General features: G+C 47.3%; 1 protein-coding gene across 1 annotated transcript; it reads left to right on the forward strand.

Moving 5' to 3' along the window:
- Positions 1-7,685: 7,685 nt before the first annotated feature.
- CCND1 (cyclin D1) lies at positions 7,686-24,731 on the forward strand. The gene is made up of 5 exons (XM_085063321.1): positions 7,686-8,145; positions 9,849-10,064; positions 10,869-11,028; positions 16,001-16,149; positions 21,179-24,731. Exons 1-5 carry the CDS (start codon positions 7,948-7,950, stop codon positions 21,332-21,334), a joined length of 879 nt encoding a protein of 292 aa, XP_084919447.1. The 5' UTR covers positions 7,686-7,947; the 3' UTR covers positions 21,335-24,731.
- The last annotated feature ends 1,707 nt before the right edge of the window (positions 24,732-26,438 follow it).

The raw sequence follows: 26,438 nt of genomic DNA on the forward strand, positions 1-26,438 counted from the left end.
TTCTTTTCAACTTTCCCAGAGAACAGCAGTGACCTTGCAGATCAGATAACCCATGGTCTCCAAGAGTTCAAATATGTCATCAAGACTTTATTTTACTGCTCGATGTTCCTTGGCCCAGTTGCTTCAACCAGGCTAATTGCACCACTCCCCACCAGAAAAAAAAAACCCACAACAGGACTGTCCAACCAGAACCAACGTCAGCAGAGCAGAGCTGGGCACATGGCAGGAGCAAGGATAAATGAGACACTGTGTGGAAGGCTGGAGCTCTGCTGAGTGACTCTAATCTGATGGGTACAATGTAGTGAAGACAAGGGAGAGATTTGATTAAAAACATGCTGGATTTCTGCTCAGGGTCTTATCACAGAGTCCTCACAGGCAGGCAGCCAAGTGCTGAGCAGCAGCAAAAGTGGCCCATGATGGAAATCCATGGCCCCAGTCTTCCTCCTTCTATGGAAAACTTGCCAGAAGGATACCTGGGGACCTCAGACCTCTGCTGCCTTTCAGTGTCTGCAGTGAGAGTGAGATCTGCTATCACCACCCTTAAAATACAGACAGCAGAACTCCAGCATCTCCTGCATCTACTGAGAGAGGTGAGCATCCCAAAACTCCAGCACCTCCTGCATCTGCTGAAGGGGTGAGCAGCCCAAATCTCCAGCACCTCCTGCATCCCATTCAGAGAGGTCAGCATCCCAAACCTCCAGTATCTCCTGCATCCCACTGAGAGAAGTGAGCATCCCAAATCTCCAGCATCTCCTTCATCCCACTGAGTGGGGTGAGCATCCCAAAATTCCAGCATCTCCTGCATCCCACTGAGTGGGGTGAGCAACCCAAAACTCCAGCATCTCCTGCATCCCACTGAGTGGGGTGAGCATCCCAAAACTCCAGCATCTCCTGCATCTCAGAGCACCCCATCTCTCACTTGCTTTGCAGCCAGCTTGGTTTCACTGACACGTTTCCTCTGCTGCTCCCTTCCCCCTGGATATCACTGGCAGGATGGAAGAGCCCATGAGCACAGGAAATAAAAGCATCCCAGCCAGCGTGAGAACTGCTCCCCTCTGTTCTGTCTCCAGCAGGCTGGAGCTTGTGAAATCAAAGAGGGACTGCATGTTAGCACAAAAGCTGACTCCAGCCCATCTCCGTGGATTTTAGCATTAACTGAGACTTTTACTTTCATTTTTATGAGAAATGGATGCTTTTCAAAGTTGTTGAGGAAGTAGCTGTTATTGTCAACAAGCTGCACTGGTTTTACTCCAGGACAGGCACTTCAGGGAAGTAAACCAGGAGAGGAATCATCACTTTTAGCAGCAGCTACTGTCTAGACTAGTTTAGTCTTAACTTTAAACCCTACCCTTAGGCTCCAGTTCAGCAATGTATTTAAACATCTATTTAATTTTTAGGCATATGAGTAATTCCAGTGTACTTACTTATTTAAATTTAGGCACACGTTTCAGTCTTTTCCTGAATTAGGTTCTAAACCATTCACAGTTTAGCCTCATTTCCATCAATGCAAATCATTGTGCTACATCATTTGATCACTCCAGAAGTAGGGAAAAGAGTATTTTTGGTATTTCTTGAGAAAATTTTCCTTCTTTTGTACCAACATTTTGCTGGGGTTCAGCTCTTTTAACCAGTTTCCTTCCCCAGCCTGAATTCAAAGGGAAAGCCGGGATTTGATGAAATGCTTTGGCTGTGAAGAAAATATGTTCCAACTACACACAGATTTTAAAGAGGAGAGATAAGGTGGGGGCATAGCTTTATCATGCATTTCAAGCAAAAATGCAGCCACTCCTCCTTTCCAGATCCTCCTTTTTCCCAGCACAATATTCTGGGACATTACCTGTTTATTTCAAGACATGCTGGTGATCAGCACCCATGACACCTCAAGCTTGTGCCTGGAGGAGAATTCTGTGTGTATTTTGTCTTGATGTGGCTCTTGATCAAAACTGACATTCATATTTTATTTTGGTTTTTTTATTTTAATCCCTCTGAAATTGAATACACACTCAGAAAGATGATTATTCTTTTTTTTTTCCCCTTCCCTGGGAAGAAGTGTCCGCAGTCCGAGGTTGCAAATCTGAGCAATTTGGTCAATGATGTAAACATAAATGAAAATTAGCCAACAAAAGGAATTCAATTGAGTTAAATAGGAGGTTATTATCATACCTTGCATTCTCTTCTGCCCCTACCTGTGAGTCAGGTTAAGAATCAACCAGAGGGGACAAATTAGCTGCAGGTGACACTGTGTGGTATTGCAGACACAGCAAAAAGAATATCAAATAAATAGGATACAAAGGTGGAATCCTAAGATTATGTGTTTCCCAAAGATCTACTATCCCATACTCCTTTTTAACCAAATTGAGCTGCACCCCAAGTAAGTAAAAAAATACCAGTTCCCACAAGCAGCTCAAATTAAGTATAAATATTTCTGAAGGCTTCACTAAGACTATTATCTCATCTCTCACGGTTCTCACTTCTTCACTTCCTTTCCTGATTTCTGGAAACAAGTAGACCACATTCTCCAAATCCTGTCACCCTGCACCATTACTTCCATTTTCACCAATCTAGCATGAATGCTGCAGATTTGAAACTGCAGCACCCTGGATCCTCTCCTTTGGCACACACATGAAAGGGCACAGGCACACACACACACGAGGCTAAAGGTGGTAGAAAACCCAGGCAAAATAGGTTTATTTGATTGTAGTCATTAGTGCTATACGTTACAGGTTCAATCCTGCTCCCTTTGAAGTTGGTGGTATTACTCCCATTGAATTCATGTGCTCCGAAAAATGCCTGAGTTTTGCAAATTTATCATTTTGTCATCTACGCTTCAGGTCAAAACTATAATCCAGTGTTTTAGACCTGGTTCTGAGCCAAATTATTTTTCCTCAAGGTTCAAAGAACCTCTGAATCCTTGTCCTTCAGAGAGGTGCCAATGCACTTCAGAGCTGAGGAGCAGTGTGGCTGAGGTTTTTAGGATGCTCTGAGGGATGCAAACACCTTGCAGGTGACCACAGCAACCCCAGCTGCCAGGGTTCCTCCAGGCTCTTCCCAACAACTGCACCTCACTTGGAGTCAACAGAAAAGATGAGAGACCATGGGAACAACTTAGGTAGGGGTCAGAACTTGATAGGACTTTGATTTTGAAAGACTCTTCCTCCATCCCAGGTGAATGTATTAAGAACTGGGAGCCCAGAGAGGGTGAGGAGGTTAGGAGGGAGCCAGGCACCTGATTTACTGAAGAAATGACTCCTAGAACTGCCACTGTCTTCAACTGGAGTTAAGAAGTGCTGAGCACCCAGGAAAACCCAGCCCCAGAGGTTCTTTGCACCACTTGTACTCAGAGGGTGTTGCAAAGGCGCAGCGAGCAGATTTCCCACTGTCAGGCAGAATTCCCTGCAGAAAGAGTGGACAGGGCAGTGAACCAAAACAAGAAGTGCTGCACAGACTGTCTCTGGGCTCTGGGAGAGCTGGAGAATGGATGGTGGGGATAGTGGCAAAAAACGTGCCAGATGCCATTTGTGTTCCAACCAGGGAGTCCCAAACCAAGCTTCTGTCCTCACACCTTTTCAGTGCTCAGGAAAGGGCTCAGGGATGTTCACTGATCTCCGCAGCTGCCTCTCCCTGGAGCCAACATGTTTAGTCAGGAGGCAAATCTGCCTCCACGGAGCCACCCCACCAGCCCAGCCTACCCTGGATCACGATTACTAATGCAGAGGGATTTTCTGGCAGAGGGAGTCAGCAAAATATGAAAAGAAGACACCCAAGACATTACTGAAACAGCGTTTCTGCAGTGTATGTGATCCGTACTGATTTACAGTCACTTAGGGGGAATTATGCCTAAAATCACCAAGAAACCAAGAAAAAATCACCCCGTGATTTTTTGTTGTTTTTTTTTTTAAGAAAAATAATAACATTGTACTTCAAAACCTTCTGAATAAGCGACTCAACAACAAATTTCCAACAGTATTTATTATATGCCTTTAAGTTGTCTGGCCATCCCACAAGAGCAAGCATCAGTTTGGTGACTACAGAAAATGTTTCTTTACCTTGTAAATCAAGTGTAAATGCTCTCTGTGGCCAAGACGTGCTTTTTCTTACCTCACACGTCCATATCAAACCCCAGCGACTATGTTGGCCATTTCCACGCTGATATATTACCAAAACACACTGCCAGCTGAGGAAAACAGAAACTGTAGCTGCTGGTTTTAAAATCAAAATATTTTCCGCTCAAACACTTTCACTTTGAGGATGTTGGTGCTTAAATACATTGTTTATTCACCTTGTTACTGTCTGCCAGGCTTCCTCTGGTTCTTCTCCCTCCACGGGCTCACTTCTGGCATGGTCTAACAGGAGCTTCCCCTGGATGAAGAGAGAAACAAAACCTTGCTCCCTCCTTCTTTCTTCCCCTGCCTTTAGCCCTTTGCCTCGCTGCTCCATTTCCTTACCTCCAGGGTAAATCTGGGCAGAATTCCATTAGCTCTGGGTCTGTCCCTGCCTGTTTGGTGGCATCAGTGACACCTCCTCACCTCGGGACACCCCAGCCATCCCTGTGGTCCCTCTCAGCCGGACCCATGCCTCCCCCAGCTTGGTGATGGTTCCCCTGCAGAACCCCTCTGCGAGCTCTGCTCCTCTGAACGCCTCACTCCCCAGGCTCCCCACAGGGCTGCCCTGGGGGTTTGGGGCACCGCAGGTGACACAGGAATGTCCCCAGGAGGGTTTGGGATGTCTCCAGAGAGGGAGACTCCGCAGCCACCCTGGGCAGCTGTGCCAGAGCTCTGCCACCCTCCATGCAAAGAAGCTCTTCCTCCTGTCGAGGCGAAACTCCCTGTGTTTTGTGTTTACGGCCATTGCTCAGCACGCTGTTGCTGGGCACCACTGGGCAGTCTGGCACCATCGTCTTGGCACCCCTCGGGGATATTTATAGGCATCGATGAGATGCCCTCTCGGAGTTCTCTTCCCCACACCAACCAGGCCCAGCTCCCGCAGTCTGTCCCCATCAGAGATGCTCCACACCCCAAATCATCTGCCGGACCCTCTCCAGCAGCTGCTTCCCTTTCCTGCCCGGAGGAGCGCAGAGCCGCACACACAGCGGGCTGGTTTTTGGGGAGGCTGCCCCGGCTGCGCTGCTCTTCGCGACATTACGGCGGCTGCCGGCCGCGGCGGCGGCACGCCAGGAATGCGCGCTCCCGCGGCGGGGCCGCGCGGCGGCGGCGCGCAGCGGCGGGGGCGGGATGACATCATGAGAAAGTGGCGGCCGGCAGCGGCGTCCCCGGCAGCGGGCGGGCGCCGCGGGGAGGGGAGCGCCGGGCGGGCGAGGGGCGCGGGCAGGAAGGAAGCGCCGTCGGAAGCCCCCGGGGGCAGAGCGGCGGAAGCGGCCGCAGCGCGCATCCCGCATCCCGCATCCCGGGACGGGCGCCTCGGGAGCGGCGGGCAGCGCGCCCCGGGGCTCCGCTGCCGGCAGGGCTCGGGCGGGGAGCGGCGGGGCGGTCCCGGCGGCCCGGGCAGGTGCGGGACCGCCCGGCGCTGCCACCGGGGCGAGCGGGGGCGGCCCGGCGCGGCTCTGGCGCTGCCGCCCGGCCCGTCCCCTTTGTGTCGGCGGGACCGGGCGAGCCCCGGCCGAGATCTGCCCGTCCCGCCCGGTAACAGCCCCGAGCCCCCATTGGCTCCCTCGCCGCCGCTTCCTGCGGCCGCGCCGCCCCGCGGGGGCTCCCCGGGCCCCGCGCCAGCCCCGCCCGCCGCCGGCACCGCCCGCCCGCCGCGCACCCCGCGCCCCGCCGCGCCGCTTTTATGAATGAAGCGGCGGCCGCGTGCTCCGGGGGGGCACAGCACCTCGGCCTGCCCGCTCCGGCCGGCCCGCACCGGCAGGATGCCGAGCGCGGGTGCTGCGAGGGTTCGCAGGCGAAGAGCCGGCAGGATCCGGGGGAACGCGACCCGCGGGCTCTCCCTGCACCCCCAGGGCAGCTGCTCCCCAGCAAGGCGTTGGGGTGCAGGGGTGGTAATTACATAGGGTCCCCCGGATGCCTGTCGCATGCATGTCCAATTTCGGCCCAAGAGTGCGGGATCGTCGGCGTTTCTCCATTTAATGTTAAAACCTTCCTGGCCAACTAAAGTTGTAAAAACACAAGGGCACGTCCTGTGCGTGAAGCACAATAGACAGGCGGAGGGACAGGGGACAGCTTCCTCGCGGAGGGACCCTCCCGAGTCGCCCCACGGGCTGCGGCGTGCAGGGGGAACTGAGAGCGCTGGGCCTCCGACATCCTCCTCCTCCTGACACGCCGAGACAAAATGGAGACAAATGGCCAAGCAAACGAGTAAACGAGAAAAGATGGGCAGACAGGCCATGCAAAGAGATTACGTAAACACACAACTGTGCAACAACATGCCCTGTGATCTTTGGCACCACTGTCCCCGCGGGCCATGCAGGAGAGATGCTGTGTGGCCACGGCGTGTCCTCCACGGCCAGGAGCCCCTGCCACCAGCTGGAGTTCCTGCCAGCAGTGTTGGACCACCGGCAGGTATTCCAGCTAGCCGGGTGATGCTGAAGCACCGAGGCTGAGGTTAATCTGTGAACCCCAATTTACGGCCTTCCCACTTCTCCCCTCTCCAGCGCAGGACAAGTCGCTTCTCCCATGCATCTGCCTCAACTCTGGTGTTCCCCAGCGGGCCTCAAGCTCCTCTATCAGCCCCTCCAAAAAGCGAGACTTTCCGAGATACCCTTTCCAACAGGAACAAGGCACAGCAGAGGTTCTCAGGCAGCTCAGGCTGGGGAGCAGGAGTTATTTCCTGCAGGGCCCCGCCGTGGCACATCACGCGTGGACAGAACGTCCTGGAGACGCAGCGCGACACATGAGGCCCCGGCAGGCTCCCTCTGGCACCTCCCTGCCTGCACCCCCAGCTCGTGTCCCCGTAGGTGACAGAGGGAGCCCTGGCCACCCTTGTGCTGCTCCACTGGGATATTTTTCCTGGGTGGTGGTGAGCGGTGGGGGTGGGGTGTGAGTGTGGCCTTCCTGCCCGGTGTGCTGCCACCGGATTAGCTCTCGCACTGTCCCCTGCCACCTCCCTGCCCCTGTGGGAATAGGAAACCTTTCAAGTGAAAGACCTTTAAAAAAACCCACTAAAACCACCACGTATTAGAAAAAGAACCATCTTGGCAGAGGGGTGGACACCCCAATTGTTTAGGAGTTTTGGTGTGCAGCAAAACCATCCCAGCTGGGAAAAATGAGGACTGAGGAAACAGGGGAAAGCTTTTCCCTTGGGATGAGCTACAAAGAATAGGCGTTCAGGTTGGGAGTGTGCCTTTTTAAAGGACAGATATGGCAGGTACACGCCAGTGACAGCACTAATAATAATAATAATAATAATAATAATAATAATAATAATAGATAAGGAACAGCAAGGCAGTGGTGCTGCTCCGCTCCCCTCCCCAGCGCCCCCGTAAAATAATACCAAGTCTCCTTGCATTTCTCTCCCTGGTGTCTGTGTGTGGCCTTAGCCCCATTCATCATTTGGCTCCCAGTGCAGAACTCGCTCCATTTTTAAAATTATGCATGATCCACTGAAGAGACAATTTGGGTTTCCCCCACCTCTCCCTTGCCCTTGAAGAAAGCGAGCCCTTGTCTCATTTGCATTAAAACCCTGCTCTCTATAAGCTAAGCAAAGGGGGAAGGACTTGAAGCCTATGGCTTTAGGGCTCTGCTCCTCGCTTTTGGCTCTCTCTCTCGTTCTCATTCTCTCTCGTGCTTTGATCTCTGCTTAACAACAGTAACGTCACAGGGACTACACCAGGAGAGTTTTGTTGGAAGTTAGAAAGTTTTGCAGCCTCCAGAGGGCTGTAGCGGCAGTAGCAGAAGCAGCATCCAAGGGACTCCTGGAAGGGGAAGAGAGAGGCGAGCGAGCGACTGACTCAGTCCTGCTGCAGAGAACTGACTCGAGGCGACGGAGGCAGACATGGAACATCAGCTGCTGTGCTGCGAGGTGGAGACCATCCGACGAGCCTACCTGGATGCCAACCTCCTCAATGACAGGGTGCTGCAGACAATGCTGAAGGCGGAGGAGACCTGCTCGCCCTCCGTCTCCTACTTCAAGTGCGTGCAGAAAGAAATCTTGCCATATATGAGGAAAATAGTTGCCACTTGGATGCTGGAGGTTTGTATCTTTCGGGGGACTTTTTCCTTGCAAGCTCCGGCAGCGAAAGGAACGAACCCGGGGAGCTGCTCCCCCATCTCCCGCCCCCCCTCCCTGTCCCCCGGGATCGCCGCTGCGGCGCGGCACACGTTGTCTGCCCTCGGGGACGCCCGCGTGGAGCGAGGGGCAGCGGCCCGGGGCGGCGGTGGCCTCGCCGCTGTCGCCGGTGCCGCGTCCCCGCTGCCGCAGCCCGCTCCGGGCGCCGAGGGGCGGCTGGCGAGCCCCCCTGCCCGGTGTCCCCGGGGGTGCGGGGGTGCCCGGCACCTTTTCCGGCCGTCGGGGCTCGGCGCAGGCGGCGCGGGGAGCCGGGCACAGGCGGCTCGGGGCTCCCCCGGCCCGGCGGGGAGCGGCCCGGCCCGGCCGCCCAGCCCCTGGCCGCGCGGGGCCGCCGCCAGCCCCTGCCAGCCCGTGTTTTCTGGGGATTTTATTTTAAATTAATATCCTTGTACACGTATGCAAGCGGCTGCCCGTGCCAGTATTATGCGCCATCTTTGTTCTTTTATTTGCGAAGCAAAAGTGTTTATTAATCGGGAGGAAAAAAGCGAAGAAAGTGGCGGGGAGCGAAGCCAAGGGTGTGTGTGTGGCGGGGGGAGCGGGGGAAGGGGCCGCGGGAGGAAGGTCGGGGGCCGGGGGACCCCGCTGGGGCTGCGGGCAGGGGGACCGGCCCGAGGGGCTCCGGCCTTTCTGGGGGGAGTTGCAGGGTGAAAGTTTCTTTGTTCAGCGCGAAGAGAGGCTGGAGCTGCGGTCACCCCTCAAAGGCACGCTTGTGCTGCGGCGGCGAGCGGCAAGGTCGCCTGGGAAAAGCCGGTTGGAAAGGGCCTCGTCCCCGGCGGGACACGTCTGGGGGGGCTGCCAGCGGGAGCCCCAGGAGCTGGGCTACATTTTCATGCCTTTTCGGAAGCCCTGGGTGCCCGCGATGTATTTTTAATTAATTTTTGAAACCGCGGCGCCCTGCCTTGCTCTGGGAAATGTCGCGCCCGGCTGTGCTGCAGGGCGAGAGAGGGAGGCGGTGAATTTTACTTCGGGGGACCCCCCTGGAGCCCCCCAGCAGGACCAGAGGCACGGGGCTCGGTAAAGGACCCCCGCCGCTTCATTTTCAGCCGTTTTTGAGAGCTCGAACTAATTTTTAAATATTTTTTAATATTTTTTGAAAAGATGACGTCTGGGGAAATGAGGCTGGACGCCACCTTTGTGTCTCGACCAGAGAGGGGAATCGGCAGCACAACGGCAAATTAGATGAAAAAATAAAAGCGAAATAAATAAATCCGGGGCCGAGCCCAGCTCTGCACCCCGTTCCCAACCGCGGGGGTTCGCATTTTCCCCCGCTTTCCGTTTTCTTCTCTTTTTAAACATTTGTTCCAGGGGTGAAAAACTGGACATAGACCTCTTCTTCGATTACCCCCCCCTTCCCTTCTGCCATGAATCGCCTGCGGGTTTCTAACGCAACATTTCCCCCCACTTTGTCACTCGTGACTTTCATTTTCTTTGATGCCGCTGCTTTTCCCATATTTATCCATTTTCCCCGAGTGCGTTTCCCCCTCGTCTCCTTCAACCTTGCCCTGCAAAGCCTGGGGGTGAGGGAGGAGGGAGGGCGAGAGCAGCGGGACGAGCCTTGCTTTCGCCTCAATTAAATTATTCTTCAACGATCTCTCTCCTTCTTGCAGGTTTGCGAGGAGCAGAAGTGCGAAGAGGAAGTTTTCCCTTTGGCTATGAATTATTTGGACAGATTTTTGTCGTTTGAACCCCTCAAGAAAAGCCGATTGCAATTGCTCGGAGCTACCTGCATGTTTGTGGCTTCAAAAATGAAGGAAACTATTCCTCTGACCGCAGAAAAACTGTGCATTTATACAGATAACTCCATTAGACCCGACGAATTACTGGTAATTTCACGTTTTAATCCTTTCAAGAATAAAAAAATCGAAACAAACATTAAAAAAAAATTATATATATATAAAAACGCAAAAAAAAAAAAAAAAAAAAAAGAAAAGAAGGTCAGGCCGACCCCGCACGTTGGGAAGCGCCGAGCCGCGGCTGCGGGGCTGCTGGCGGCGGGGGGGAACTGCGGGATGGGATGGGATGGGATGGGATGGGATGGGATGGGATGGGATGGGATGGGATGGGATGGGATGGACAGGCCGGGATGGATGGGATGGCATGGGATAATGGGATGGGATAATGGGATGAGATAATGGCATGGCATGGCATGGCATGGCATGGCATGGCATGGCATGGCATGGGAGGATGGGATGGGATAATGGCATGGCATGGCATGGCATGGCACGATGGGATGGGATAATGGGATGGGATGGGATGGAATGGGATGGAATGGAATGGGATAGTGGGATGGGATAGTGGGATGGGATGGGATAGTGGGATGGGATAGTGGGATGGGATAGTGGGATGGGATGGGATAGTGGGATGGGATGGGATGGGATGGGATAGTGGGATGGGATGGGATGGGATAATGGGATGGGATAATGGGATGGGATGGACTGACCGACTCCCCCCCGCGCTGCCCCGGCCGGGCGCTGGGCGGCCCGCGGGCTCCCCCTGCCGGCCCCGCCGGGCGCTGCCCCGCCGCGGGTTCCCGCACCGCCGCGACCCCGAGTGCGAACGCCTCTAACCACGCCGCCCCTCTTCTCCTCTGCTCTCCTTCCCCCTTCCCCTCCCTCTTCTCTTCGCAGCAAATGGAGCTGCTGCTGGTGAATAAGCTGAAATGGAATCTGGCCGCAATGACCCCCCACGATTTCATTGAACATTTCCTCACTAAAATGCCTCTGGCAGAGGACACCAAGCAGATCATCCGTAAACATGCTCAGACTTTTGTGGCTCTGTGCGCTACAGGTATGAGCCCTGCACGTTGCGCAAAGCGCGTTGCTCCCCGACACTCGCCCGCCCCCCGGCTTGTAAAGCTTCCCGTAGCTGTTGGTCTCGGGCGCGCTCGCAGAGCTGCGGGGAGGTAGTTTAAGCCCCGATTATTGCCCCTTGTTTGCAGAAGGTGGATTACTTTGCCAGAGGTAAGTTTTTCTTTCCAGAGGATCTTTCGCTTCTGAGTCGGAGTTTGGTGCGGTTGTCAGGGAGGGAGAGGGACCCCCCTGCTCTGTGTAGCTCAGCGTGGCACGAGTTCCTCGCCTCCCTAGCCCTGGTTTCTGTGGGGGCTGCAAAAGGCTGACTGCCCGCGTGGGGAATCCCTCCCCGTGCGGATCCATTCTTTAGGACGAGTTTTTAAAGGCGGAGGGAGATTTTCCCTGTGAATAGCTCTGCGTGGGGGTTTTAAAACTTCCCTCTTCAAGTTGCCTCTTCCCCCCCTCCTCGGTGGCTGGTGGATTGGAGGAGGGCCACGCGGCACAGAGGCTTTTCCTGGCACGGGACCGAGCCGCTGCCATCTGCACCCTCCTGACCACGTGCTGTGCTGGAGCCATGAGCAGGGCCAGCCTCCAAAGACGCCGAGGAGCCGTGGTGTCCACATCGAAATCCTCGGTGGGACGTGCGTGGCCGGTGGCGCCCGTTCGTGCCGCGTAGCTTGTTTGCCCGAGGTTGGATTTGGGATGGAAAGGTTTGAAGGAAGATGGCAGGCGCTCAGGAGGGGGAAAAAAAAAAAAGGTTTTATTTCACAGAACCAGCCCCGCTGCAAGGCCTAAAGATAGAACAACCGAGCCGTAAAAGAGAAGTTTATAAACACTGGCGTTGCTCTTCGTCTTGGGCCTAGCAGGGCAGCTCGTAGGTGAGGCTGCCTGGAGTAATGCTCAGTGTTGGGAGAGGCGCAACCTTCAAACCACCGGCAGCGACGTTCTGGGAAAGTCCAGTGTGTCCCTCCGTGCCGGGTCCCACCAGATAGAAGGCTGCTGCGACGCTGGAGGCGCGATGTGCTAAGTTTGAAGCTGAAAAGAGCGGCTACCCAGCCTCCCCCTGTGGATGTGGGGATGTTTAACCTAGGTTGTTGTGTTGGCAATGACAGGGATGAAAACAAGAGTAGTTCAAAGGTTGGAGACTTGCTAAGAGTCCAGTACTTTGATCTACTGTCGGTGTTGTTATGTTTCTTTTAGGAAGCACATCCAGAGCCTTTATTTAACACTGCTACACACCACAGCTGGAGAATGGATCAGTAAATGAGAACCATGTTCTGGGAGTTTTTACTTAGCTTTTAAAAAAAACAGCGCTGAGCTCACCAGAGTTGGGGCCCTCTTCAGCTCCCTACTGAAGCTGGGAATATTGCCTGGGGAAGGAGCGCTCAGGAAGGCTGCCACTAGGCTCTGTGTTTTTATTGTTATTTTTGGATGTCAGGGGGTTTCTCTACCTTTTGCTTTTCTCATGACTTCTTTGTTGGCTAGTGAAGATCACATGTGGCTTAAGTAGCATCTGGACTTTGCTTTGCTGTTGCTGGGTTGTGCTGCATTTCCCCTGGCCAAAACGAACCTAGATGGACTGCAAATGCCTTGTGCTGCCTGGATGCTGTGGGGCCTGATCCAAAGTCCACTGGAAACACTGACAACTCGCTTAAGTGGCCTCAGGGGCAAGTGCAGTCTATCCTTTGCCTGTGTCCTCTCCTGTAAAGGAGGTTCTCCGAAGAAGAGACTGCAAAATAATGCTTGCTTAGAAAACAAACCCTTGGCCAGTTGGCTTACCAAGGTGAAGGCTGTGGACGTGTTTGTAGATGAGTGTGTATGTGTTTGCTCCAGAAGGAGAAGGTTACGCTGCAAGGTGAAGTCGAGGGGAATTCCTCCTGTGCTCCCTCTCCAGTTGTCTGGCTAGGAGAAGTGGGTTTGTTTGATTTGGTTTGGTTTTGAAGAATCCATTTCCACCAAAGGATGCCTTTGTGCTGTGGTAGGTTCGGGAGAAAAAGTGAAAAAGAAAAAAAAAGAAAAAAAAATTACCAGGGGTTGTTTGAAGTTAACACATAATTGAGCTTAATGAATGGGGCTTTGGCATGGCCGAGCAAGGCAGGGAGAGCTCAAAAGGAAGCAGGCCTCTTTTGGCCCAAGTTAAGACCAGTGTTGAGGGAGAGCTGCAGATCTATACAAGCATAACAATGAATAGCAACAAATATTGGAGCTTCAGCGTTTCGTTATGTTCCTCTGGTTATCAAAACATACCAGGCTCCTTTTATTATTATTATTATTATTGCTATTATTATTATTGTTGTTGCTTTGGGAAGGAGAAAGAAAGGTCCCCCTTTGTAACGAGGGTGTCACAATTCTCCCATTCTCCAGCCTTTATAAAATTGGAAGTCTCAAGGTATGTGACCAGTTGGAACCTGTTGCATCTTGCAGCAAGTGATTTATGTTCACAGTTTTGATTTGCCTCAATGAAAAGATTTTCATTCATAGCCCCCAGCTCTCCAGACGGATGGAATTGCTGCTCCATTTAAAAAGGAAAAGGGGTGACTCGCCTTGTTAGGAATTTTTTTTAAAGCGCTGCAGCGCCTATATGCCTGCTTTGTCCTCCCTTCAGGGTGGCTGGCATTCTTCTCTCTCCTCCCCCTCCTCTCTCTCTCCCTCTCTCTCTTTTTAACAACGCTGAAGTTGTTTATTCTTTTTGGATGAAGTCTCAGATAGGCTACTGGGGATGTGTGCTTCAATTGATGGGGCCCCCTACCCCATTGTGGCTGTGTCAGGTCTAATTCATCTCACCGAAGCCCCCTTGTTCCTGAGCGCTCAATAGCGCAAGATGAGGCGATGGAGGCTGACAATGATGCCACACTCTTCACTTGGGGGCATCCAATTACAGGCGAGAGGGGCCCCCTGATTAATATGCTGAAATTAGTGGCCTCTGCCACAAATAATTCCTTGTTGAGTTGCAACAAAAAGGCAGTCCATGCTGCTTGTCTGGAGTGGTTATAGGGACAGACACAAACTGGTCATTTAAACTTCATTATCACTTTTCCACCTTGGAAAGAATGAGGGTGTGACTGTGAATTAATGTTCTTGTTTACTGCTCCGTTTGAAAGAAGGACGCAAATATTAATCCCAAACGGGATGCTGTCAGGACAGGCTGGCCCAAGGGACACGGTTTGGTCATGTCCCGTTTGTGGAGCTCAGTAAACAGTGTCGGGAGGGCACTGCCACCCTTCCCCTCCAAGCAGCCCTGTCCTGGTGGGATTCATGCTCCCAGTTCCCCGTTTCCAAAGTCCACCTGCAGCTCTGTGACAGTGTTTCAGTTAGGGGCTGGCTTTGCAGTGGCTGCAGTGCCAATGAGCAGTCGGGCCTGCTTGGTTCTTTTGGGAATGACAGCAGCTTGCTGGAAGGTGGGTGTGTTTATATCTGCCCAGAAACGGGCAGGTTAGGAAAAGGGGACAGCCCAAATTTATTTAAATGCGTTTATTTTTACAAAAACGAGATTACTTTAGCTGGAGCTTGCCTTTTCACTGGCATTGCATCACCAGAGTTTGGCCAGAACTCCTCGTATCAGTTTGATTTTTGGAGGTTCGTAGGACGCTGGGCCAAATGCCCCTTTGAAGGTGGGTATTGGTCAGGGCCACAATGGAGTGTTAGAGGTGTCTGAATAAATAGATCCAGAGCCAGGGCTTCCACGGAGTCCTGAAGGCTTTAGTTTCACTGGTAAAACGTTTACACAAAAGTTATTTTATCATAATAAAGGAGATGCATGATTTAATACTTAAACTGTTCCACTGAGCCCTCTAAGCTGTCCGTTCCTTTGATTTCATTCAGGGGTTTGACAGATGGTTTATATTTTTCCAACCCAGAGGAAGTTGTATTCTGATAAAAGCTGAAGGAATGTCTCTCAGGTTCTGGTGTACATTGTGGCGTTCCCCTTCCTCCCTCACAAAACTGGGGCTTTGCTTGTGCCACTTGCTTCCTTTGTTCCTGATTCTCCTCCAAGGTGTTCACTGCCACGGATCAAACGCATTCCTGTTCGCTAGAAAGAGCCGTGCCATTAAAGTGTGGATTACTATTACTATCACTATGATGAAAAAATATTAGGAAAACTCAAAACAAACCAACCCAACCAAACAAACCCACAGGAGAAACATGCTAAATGGCAGAGATAGCCCCTTAAGGGATGCTGGGAGTGGCTTTGTGGAGAGACCTACAGCAATGCAGTCTGGAAGGGGGCCCAGCCTCTTGTCAGCATGGTGTCACATCAGAATGTAACTGATTGTCCGCCAATTCTTGGGACCCCCGTCACTTAGTTATGCCACATTTACATTAAATCCCTGTTGCCAGGATGGATGGCAGCCACTGACAAGAGACTAGGTTGAGACAAAGCATTTTTAAGATGAAACCTTAATTTAAATATGGATTATCTGCCTCCTGACAGGGTTAAGCAGTCTTTCTCTTTTCTTTCTTTCTGTTGATGTTGTTCATTAAAGCAATATTCCTTTGAGTGTCAGTGCAAAGGGTTCTGCTGTAAAGGGCCCCAGAACTCATTATTGGAGTGCACCTTGGATCTGAGCATGCACAGCCCTACAGGATGTGAACAGGTTTTCTCAGATGTGCAGTGCCACTGACCCCCGTGGCATTATTCACAGCAGCAAAGCACTTTAGCATTTGAAGAATGGGGACCCTGCTCATGATAAAAATACCTGGAAGTGATGAATGGCCTCCCAGGCTCGGTGCTAGGAAGGGCCACTGTCTGCAGCACAGTTGCTCATGTGGATAAGTGTTTGCAGGTTGGGACCTGTAGCAGTTTTGGAGCAGGAGGCACCTCTCTGCTCACTGCTTTCCCTGCCTTTTTGGATGCAATAGCTGGCAGCTGAAGCCATGCTGGTAGAAAGAGTGCATGTGTATGGACAGGCTTCTCCTAAAGCAATCATTTCAGTTTGGTTTTTTTTTTTTTCTCTCCTTTCTTCATGCAGATATTAAATTTATTTCAAACCCACCCTCCATGATCGCAGCTGGCAGCGTGGTAGCAGCTGTGCAAGGCCTGCATCTGGGGAACACTAACACTTTCCTCTCCTATCAATGCCTCACACATTTCCTATCACAAGTTATCAAATGTGATCCGGTAAGTGACTCTTCCTCTCGGTTGATCTCCTGCGTTAAAAGAGTTTTTAAGAATGAATGCCTGCTTACTGCACTGGGGGCTAATCTGACAGTACATCTTGGGAAAGGTCAAGCCTCAGAGTGGGGGTTCTCAGTGTGTTCTCTTGTGCCCAGCCTGGTTGTTTGGCGGTGCTGATGCCCAGGGTAATCTGTGATGATGCTGCTGCAGCTCCCCGGTGGGAATGGCACATCCAGCCCTGGTGTTTGGGAGAGAAGGGAGCCCTGCATCCACACAGGACCTTGCAGAGGCTGTGCTGGGCTGGGGGTAATTAAACCAGGAGCCTCAGTAAAACAAAACTTGGGGAATAAGACCAGGAAACAGTTACTGGGACCTTGTGGTATCTCTGACCTTATCTTTGACAATTCTTGAGGCCTTTTATTGTGCCAAGTGGTGTGAAAAAGCCCCTCTTAAATGAGTTCTAATGATCTAATTTGGTTTATTACGTGTTAGACCTGCACAGTAGCTGGAATTGAATTCCTTTTCGGAACAAATGCTTGTCCCACGACTTTCTGACAAGGTAGATGGTCCTCACAGGACTCTGATTTTGCCCTCCAGCTTCCAGGAGATGCACATCAGTAACTAGTGAGCAATAAACCTTTCATGAGTGAATGGGCCAGGAAGGGAGCCTACAAGGAAGACCTAAAGTCAATGATCCATGCCATAATGGTGTGTGAAGTTGGGGCAGAGTTGAGCTTTGTTTTGTAACAATGTGGAAGACCAATAAATAGATGCTTTAAAAAGGTTCTTGTGAGGTCTCCAGGCACTGGACAATGAGTCAAATAAAGACAACTCTGTGGGTTAGGGGCAGAATCTTGGAGATGCTGTTAAATTATTTTACATGTTAATAATTTAAATGCATAGAAAACTGTCCCAGTCCAGCCACTGCAAAACTGGGTTTGTGTAATTGGGCTTTGTTGACAGGATTGAATGATTTCTGGAAAGATGAATGCATTGCAAATTATTATTAGCAAAAGAATGTTTTACTTTTGGTAGACTGAAACAATTGCTGAAAATGCAGTCTCTCAGCTTGTTATTTGGATCACCTGAACAGTGCCTCAGTGTTGAGCATGCTGGTTTTGCCACTTATATCCCTGTAGTGTGGAAATGTTAAATACTCTAAGAACTTGAAATGCTAAATATTGTAAGAAATGCTGAAATAATGGGCTGCTCAGTTTGGTATGCATGTGTGATGGTTTTAGTTTGTGAATGATGGAGGTAATTCCAGTGTATGGTTGGCCACTGTCCAGGGTGAGATGTTTGAAGCAGGTACTGAGGGAAAATACTTGCTATCTGTTCAGGCAGCATCTTGATTCAGACAGCATGGTTTAACCATTCCTGATACAGAGCACTGAAGTGGAGAACAACAGCCTGTCCTGATGTGACTTGACTTAGTTGGTGACAGAGCTCTTTAAAAAGGAAACAAAGTTGTTGAAGAAGGAGGATTATTGATTATTTCGTTTTTATTGTCAGGAATCATTGCAAGGCCACAGTCTGTCTGACCTGAGCTTGGTTAACAGTTTTAAAAGGAAGCAACTCCCCTCCAGCTTCCAGTGCTAAATATATTTACATGTTAGTTAGAAATAAGGATTTTGTATGGATTGCTGCAGAAAATCAGCATCATAAAGTTCTGTGCTTGTATAGGAATGCTGTTGTGTTTGGAATGGAATAGAGGAGCAGCACCTTTCACTGCAGTTGTTCTGAGAGAGGAATCTGCTTGGTTTTGTGCAGAGCACGGTTCCCCTGCAGGGAGACTTTGCCAAAATACCTGTGTAATCCATGGTATCAAATGCCATTCCTGCTATCCCATTTCCCTAGGATTTGGATGAAGTGTGTTATTCCCCAGTGATGGTTCCCCTTCCCAGGGAATATGTTTTATATTGGATTGACTGGAACTGTTAAGAGCAGGGCTGGTGTTCCCCCTGATGATCTGTTAGCTGGAGCAGCAGGTCTGTTGGATTTCAGGTTACATAATTATACTTTTTTACCTTTAGTCTCAGAGAAAGCTGAATCTAAAGTAAAATGAATATCACCTGATTGGAATTCCGTTATGGTTCATGTTTATATGTTGGTAGGAGTCCAATTTCCCCTTTCCCCTTTGATCAGGGGTAATTAGAAGTCAGATAATCACAATTAGAAGCCTTGGGCTGTCTTCCATCATTCTATTCTTGACCCCATCATCCAAACAGATGGAATTTTACCTGACATCCATTTCCAGGCCAGAAATTTGCTAAACTAGATTAGATTGGGTCTCCATGCTGTCTGTTAGTGCATTGGAATTCATCTGCTGCCTGCCCCTTCTCAGAGGCACCTTCAGACATGTGCTTGTTATCCAGAACGGGTCAGGCAGGAACAAAGGATTTCCAAGCAGTTCCTTTCTTGTTGTTGTTTGTTTCCTTTCCTAGCTGACCCTGGAGTCTGATCATGTCCACTGTGTCTGGAAGGTATTTGACCACATCAGTTAAGCTAGCGAGTCTTTTTTTTTTTTTTTTTTGCTTTTATTTTCACTGAGGAGCTTAATTAATCCAGGAAGGGTTTATGACCTTGAACAAACTGTGGGCATTGAAAATTTGGGTAGTGAAGCAGAAAAGTTGTTGGGAGAAGTTATCAGGGTAATGCACAAGTTTTGTGTTTGCTTTTCAGTGTCGGGAGGTACTGAGAATGAAAACAGTTTTGGTGAGGTTGTTCACAGTGAATTTTATGTTTTGCAGTTACTTTTGCTAGCTCTAATGCATTCCTAAAGGCAAATTATTTATCTAATGGTCGTGTGAATGACATGGACAAAATGCCTAAAACAGTAAAAAAATATTCTCATTCAACTGTGGCTTTAGTCAATCTGTTAATAATCAATTGTAAAGATTGTTTTTAAAAAATACAGTTACAGCATGCTGCACTCTGAGAATTTTAAGTGGACAAAAAAAATTCTGTGGGCAAAAAGTACCTTTAAATTACACAGTCCTATGTGATTATTCATAACTGGACTCCAGAGGGAGAAGAATAGGTATTTATAGAAATTCTTTTGAATGGTTTTAGTTTTCAGAACTCAAACACGCTATATGCAAATGGTCAGGATTAAAAAAAAAGCCCCACAAAGTTCCCATCAAAACTCACCAGAAAATCCACTCCCACCCCGCAAAAAACCCCCAGAATAAAACCCAAGGGGGTTCATTTTGCACTGAAAAAGAAATTCACTTTCAGTTTGGAGCACTGAACATGCTAAGAGAGAATTCTCTCCAAAGTGGGTTTGTCAATCTGAGAATGGCTAAAGTTGGTGTGCTCCTCCTGAATATGTCTGATTGCAAGTGAGGGAGGTTGGTGGTGCAAGTGGAGCCTTGCAGACAGGATTGATCCATCATATCTGCAGCAGGGCAGGGTGCAAGGACTTCATAGAGACCTTCTTGTGGAGGCCAGAGGTATGCAGGAGCCAAAGGCATGATGGCTTTAGGATATGAGGCGTTTCTTTTTGTCATTTAAAACGCTGTGTGTCTCTGTCAAGAGGAAATATTACACTAGGGTTTAAACCAGGAAAGGTCATAGGTTATGTGTTTTCAGTGAGCTGTAACTGATGGTCTGATCTGCTTAGAGGTAGGATTAACCTCCCTCTCTCTCAGAAAGGACTTGCAGAGAATTGTTTGCTTGGGTTTCTAATCTTATTTTACCCCAAATGCCATGTGCCCTTATTGGTGGCAGAGGAGATTCTTGTGGTAGTGGAATCAGTGAAAAGCTGGTAGATCACACAAGAAGCCTCTGAATGAAGGCAGAATTGAAACTGGGAAATAAAGAAAACAGCAGGCAGGTCACCCTCTCAGGAAAACAACATTCATTCTCAGTCATGCACATCCTAACACTTTTGACGGCAATTTATCATGGAAGACTGGGTTCACCGCCAGGGCTAGCACATGTCATAGGTTAAATCAGAAAAGGCAATGCTGAAAGGAAACTTCAAAGTCCTTAATGCACAGAGTTAAAGATGTTGGGGGAAAAAGCTTACGGTGTTTGTTATAAAGATAAGGGTAAACAGCATGCTGGACGAGTTTTGGCAAAATGCTGTGGGATTGTTTGGCCTGTTTAGGGCACCATTTCTGTGGGGTGTGCAGGGCTCCCAAACCTGCAGGAGGCTGGGCAGGATGAGCCAAAAGGCCTCTCCAGTTTGGGAATCTGATATATCTCCTCATGGTATGGCTCAATGCCTGGGGGAGGTTACCTCTCCCCACCACAGACAGGATCCTCCTTGGTGTTTTATGGTTTTAATTCCCATTAAAAACTTGTGATGGCAATTAAAGGGCCTGTGCACCCTCCTGAGCCCCCAGGAGGATTGTGTGCACATCCAGCTCGGAGAAAACTCTTTGGAAGACAGAGGAAAAGCTCCCACCCTGACAGATTTCCAGGTGGATGTGGCAGCACGCAGAAAGCTTGGCTGAAGGTGTTAGTGGGTGGTTAGGGAGGTGTTTAGTGGTGATTCTGAGAGACCTGTCCATTTTGGGGTCATACAGGTTGCCCTCTGGAGATGCTCTCAGGGTTGGGAATGCATCAGCTGCCTGGAGCTGCTCACTGCTGGACACTGCAGGTGCTGGCAGGAGCTTTGGGCATGGACATCTAGATGTGTATATGGCATTTCTGCCTGAGAGCTTGGGTTATTGGAACTTGGCATGGGGAAAAAAGTCACTGTTCAAGAGCATCACTTCTAGCAGACTCTGCTGCTGAAGGATTCCTGGGTAAAAGCAGAAATCACAATTGTGATCAGCTGCAAACAGCACAGGCAGAGAAGCAGTAGGGCAAGATACATCCCACAGAAAATGGGGTGGCTCCTCTAATCCTTTTACTGTCTGGTGCTTCCCTTGCTCTTCCCACCCTCCTCTCAGCCTGCTGCTCTCCCCCACAACCTGCTGACATTTCTCATTTTGTCAAGACAAGGTATTTCAGCCTGTGATCTTTCTAAAGGACTCTTGGGTCTCTCTCTCTCTCTCTCTGCTCCCATCCCACCCCCCTGCAGGATTGTTTACGAGCCTGCCAAGAACAGATCGAGTCCCTCCTGGAGTCCAGTCTACGCCAGGCACAGCAGCACAACGTGTCTTCAGAAACAAAGACTGTAGAGGACGAAGCAGACCTCTCCTGCACACCTACTGATGTGCGAGATGTGAACATTTAAAGAGGACTCCTTCCTAATGGATTTGCTTGGCAAGAAGAGCAGACAAAAGAAAGGGCATCTGAGAAGGAATCAGCATCAGGATCTCCCCCCCAGAAACCCTTTTCTCCAGGACGTTTTTATACCAGAAGGGAAAACCAGTCTTGTTATATTTTTTTTCTTGCTCTGTCTCCCTTCCATCTGTGACTTCAAACAAACAAATAAACAAAAAATACCCCAAAAACTGTCTTAAAAAAAGAAAAAAATAGTATTTGCATTACCCCCAGGGGTTTGTGCTACAAAAATAGAGGATTTTATACAATAATAATCAACTAGTTTTTATATTAAAGTGTTCTTGTCTGTATGTTGTAAAAATAGGCATTAACACACAAAATGTCTCCAGGGGAGGTATTAGATTTGATTTCTTACGTATAAAACAAACCAACCAACCATTTTTAAAGTAGAAGAGGGTTGTTTTTTTTTTTTAGATAGTAAATGAAATATTCTTTTTCTTTAAAAAGCATAGCTTTAACGCAGTTCTAGGCTTTTCTGTATCTTGCTTGCTTATGCATTTAGTCACTTTATAATTCATCTGTAAATGTTTATTTTATTTCCTTAGGTTTTTTTTTTTATCCTCTTCACCTTATAAATGGTTAACGTAACCCATAAGTTAGTGTATGTTAGTATGCAGCATTATTATATGTTAATCTTTTTTTTGTTTTGTTTTGTTTTTGTGCCTGTGGATTGCCTGTGCATTGAGGCATTTGTAGGGTTCCAGCTTAGCATGGTTGGGAAAGGCCAATGTACTACTCATACAGTACCCTATTATAAAGAGAAACCGAAATAGTGACGTAATATATTATATTTTTGTAATCTTCCTATTTTTGTAGTTACCTGTGTAAAAGTGCTGGTCTGACCCCACAGATATTCAGCCAAATTATGGTCAGGTTCAATCCACAGTTCAGTCTTTTTTTTTTTTTTTTTTTTTGTTCGTAATATTCTAAAACCATTCCATTCAAAGCACTTTCAGTCCATTAGATATAGGAAATACATTCTTTTTATTGTGTGGGATTTTTTTTTTTTGTTCGTTTTTTTTAATGGAATGGTTTGGAAATATATAAAGTGCTTGTTGGCAAACTTGGAATTGCAAAGCAAGTGCATTTAACTATGGTGTTAGAGGAGAGGTGATTCTTTTTTTCCGAAGGTTGTGTTCCAGTGAGAGAAAATTGCATTCACAAATTGCCAGGATATCTTCCTATCCTTTTCTATAGAAAAGTTTTGAAGTTTAGAATCCTTTGGTGCCAATTCATCTTTATAAATTAGGGGCCTTAAAGGTTCACATATAGGACACATAGTTTTAAGGATTATCGCTAGATGTTTTTACAACTGAAGGTTTTTAAACACTAAAATATATAATTTATAGTTAAGGCTAAAAAGAATATTTATTGCAGAGGATGTTGGTAAGGCCAGTATGATTTGTAAATTAAATGCAATCGCCCCTTTTGAAAAAGCAAATCTTTCTACCCTTGATGTTGCAGTTTTAACCCAGCTTATTAAAGCAAAAAAAAGGACACGCTTCAGAGAACAAACCCAAAACCAAGCAGTCTATTTGGCCCCTTCCTATACATTTTCAAAAGCAGTCTAACCATGAAAAAAAAACGCCATAGTTAATAGATATGAAAATTGGAGTACTTGAAAGAAGTTTTTATTCCAGTATATGCCCCATTTTTTTTTTTTTTTAATTTAGCTACAAATAGAAAATTTGCACATCTTGGCTATGTATCTTTTTATTATTATTTTAGAAAGTAGTTGAAGGGACGTGGACATAGCTGTTGAAGTTGATGCTCGAGGAGAATGTGATGGTGAAATGTATGTGAGAAAACTGCCGCTAAGGTGTTGATTGTAAAAAAAAAACAAAACTACAACAATAAAAAAAAACCAACAAAAAAAGGAAAAAAGAAAAAAATTTCAAAATGAAAAAAAAAAAAAAGAAAAAGAGAAAAGAAAAGGAGTGGATGCTCCATTTTTATTGAGCTGCTATGGATAAATTCCCAGCATGGTTTGAAAAAAAATTAACATTGCTTTTCTGTATCTTTGTCATTGTGTTTTGCTGCTATTTTGTGGATCAGTTTTGTTCTTTTTTTTTTTTTTTTGTTATACAATGTCATATACTGCCATGTTATAGGTTTTAATTTTCTCATAGAAAATTATATTATTGACATCATTTTTTTTTTTTTTTGTAGATTTTTTATGTGATCAATTTTTACTTAATGTGATTACTGCTCTATTCCAAAAAAGGTTCCTGTTTCACAATACCTCATACTTCAGTTACCCGTGTCTAGACCAGGTTTTGATGTTCTTACAGTGCCTCATAGTTCTACTGCAAACGGAAATGCATCGAACATTGCTCTGAATGGGTCTCTGCATTAATTTAAAAAACAGCAGACATTTCAGAAGATCAAGTAATGTCAAAGGTTGGTGGGGTTTTTTTTGTTTGGGTTTTTTTTTTTTTTTTTTTTTTGGTTATGCATTTTATAAAGCTGGATACGTTGTCTGATCTGGGGTTTATTATCATAGTAGTTTTAAGCTGTGTTATTAGCCACATTGATATATGAAAGGTGCATTATAATATAACTCTTGTGTGCCACCTGATGTGGTTCCCCCTCAGCTGGGACACGTCATTTGGTATGATAGGTTATCTTCTGGAACTCTAAGTATTTTGTGTGTTTAATCTGTTATGATATAATAGGGTTTTTTTGTTTGTTTTGGTTTTGTTTGTTTTTTTTTTTTTTTAATTATAGCATAATGCTAATTTAAAAAAGCCTGTAAATCTCATAAATAAGCCAGCTAACAGAGTTGTATGCTGAAGAATAATCTAGCTGTTGCCTGTATGCTGCTAAACCAAAACAGAATTAGAACTCATTTTGAGGCAAATGCAGTTAAGATCCTACTTAGTGCATAAATAAGCATTGCAATGCTACTAGCAGTCGCAGGACCCAGGAGGACTGGATACATTCTGTCCAAATTTCAGGAACATTTCTTACTGCTTACCTCATAAAAACACTTCTGTTCGTGGCATCTCTGTGTCTCTGAACCAAACATGATTATTGAGTTTAGTGCTTGTTGGTTTTATTATGTGTTACACTGAGTGGCAGTGTGTACTGCAAATTTCCTTAAAATATTGTATGTACAAAAAAAGGCCAAATCCAGATAAGTGGGTTCACGTGCCAACAGAGATGCTTTATTTGTCACATTATTATAACAATCTGTAGTAAGCAAAAGCAATTCAGATTTGTACATTTTTATATTGTACTTATTGGCATCACTGGTCTGAAATGCACATTTTCACCAACAGACCTGTAACAGACAAGTTTCCAGCAAAAAAAAACTAAAGTCTAGAAATAAAATTGGTAAAACCCAACGTCCGCTTGTTGTCGTCTTTTAATTTCCCTTTTTCTTTTTTTTTAATTGCCTTGAAAGTGCTGAATGGTCATAACTCCCCAGTGCAGTGAGTAAAGCACATGACATTTTCTAGGTTTGACTCTCCACATTTTAAAAGCTGAAGACCTTTGGTTGTTATTTTAGGAAACCGTGGGTGTTTTGAGCCATGGGTAGGTGACTGCCTGCCTTTCCCACCAACGTGTCTTTTTAAAGAAGCAAAATATTTCTGGTTTTTTTGGAGGGGGGAGTGCAGACTTCATTTTTTAGTATCAAAGGAAATTAGGCCGAGTCAAATGCCCTTTGGTGGTTCATGTGAATAAAAGGGTAAAATAAAGTAGGTGTTGGGTGGCACAGAATGCTTGCTGGTATTTTCTCATCAGTGTAAGGTTTTGTGTCCCAGAAGACTTTTACAGAATACAGTTGGTTTTAAAAGCAGTAGGTTATGCTGCCTTGTCTGTGTCTTCCACTTGGACACAGCTTTTGTACCTTACAGCTAAGATAATAAGGAATAAACCTGAAAAACCTACTAAAAATACCTAAGTCTAAAAAATAAAAAAGCCTACTAAAAATACGTAAAAGAAGAACTGGACTTAGAAGGACAGAAATTAGGTATTACTGGAAAGTCAAATGAGAAAAGAATTATAATCTGTGTTCCAATTCACATTCCTAAAGATCTCTGAAAATGGGGGATGCACACTATCAATTACTGTTATTTTTCAGAGCTGAACACAGCAGAAACAGCTTATAATCTATGTATTTGATTATTTATCCTGTGAAATCATTTCTGCCTTCAAAAAAACCTATGAAAAAGGTCAAGTGCTTGTCTCTCCTGTCACAAATCAGAAATTCAGTATCTGCCTCCTGAGTTTCCCATTGACTCAACTGCACGTTACAACTGACTCTGTATAGTGAGTGCAGCACTACAGGGCAGGAAATGAAAAATGAAACTCAGAGCTCATTTCTAACGTGTTCATCGTTATCTAATGCAAAATAAGCTTTCAGGGTAGTTACCACTAGGTGGGAAACCATGTGCATCAGAAGAGTCCCAGATGAGCTGGTAGGAGCTTGGTGGTTTCCTAGTCATTTCAGCCACAGACTTGAAGCTGCAAAATCCTAGAGCAGGTAGGTGAAATGAAACTAGTGCAAGCGTGGTCTGGTTTTTCTGTTTGAAATGGGCAGCTCCTCTATACAGTGAATTACAGTGGGAGGTGTAGAACAGTGAAAGGTGACCTGAACTAAACTCACAGGGACTTCAAAAACACATCGAGCCAAAGCTTAAGTTGGTCTGGGCCAGAAATGATTCATTTTCTCCAGCATATTAAAAAAAAAAAAAAAAGAAAAAAAAGAAAACTTGCATTTGCATGGTTAATGGCTCACCCCTCTCATCTTAAATGTTTGAAAATCAAATGAAGACACACTTAGGGGATCTTGATTTCTGACAAAAATCATGTGCTGATAAAAACATTACTATGATTCAGCGAGAATTGTAAACTTGTGTTTGGTTGAATGTGTTAAGTAGGTTTTGCCATTCTTATCTATTTTATAAACTCTATAAAACTAACTGTTGTGACTTAAGTAGGTTTAGGCCCACATAGTCAGCTCTATTATTTACCTTTTCCTTCTCCTGAACATCATTTCTGTAAATGCAGACTCCTAAACTTGAATGTTGGGTGAGCTATTGCCAGTG

The sequence above is a fragment of the Lichenostomus cassidix genome, chromosome 5 (assembly GCF_008360975.1).
Source record: "Lichenostomus cassidix isolate B80296 chromosome 5, HeHo_3.0, whole genome shotgun sequence".
Taxonomy (NCBI): Eukaryota; Metazoa; Chordata; class Aves; order Passeriformes; family Meliphagidae; genus Lichenostomus; species Lichenostomus cassidix.

Bases quoted from the DNA above. Each gene is read 5' to 3' on its own strand.
- CCND1 (XM_085063321.1), top strand. From the start codon at position 7,948: ATGGAACATCAGCTGCTGTGCTGCGAGGTGGAGACCATCCGACGAGCC. The intron at 11,029-16,000 runs GTATGAGCCCTG...TTCTTCATGCAG, and splicing joins TGTGGCTCTGTGCGCTACAG to ATATTAAATTTATTTCAAAC. The intron at 16,150-21,178 runs GTAAGTGACTCT...ACCCCCCTGCAG, and splicing joins AAGTTATCAAATGTGATCCG to GATTGTTTACGAGCCTGCCA.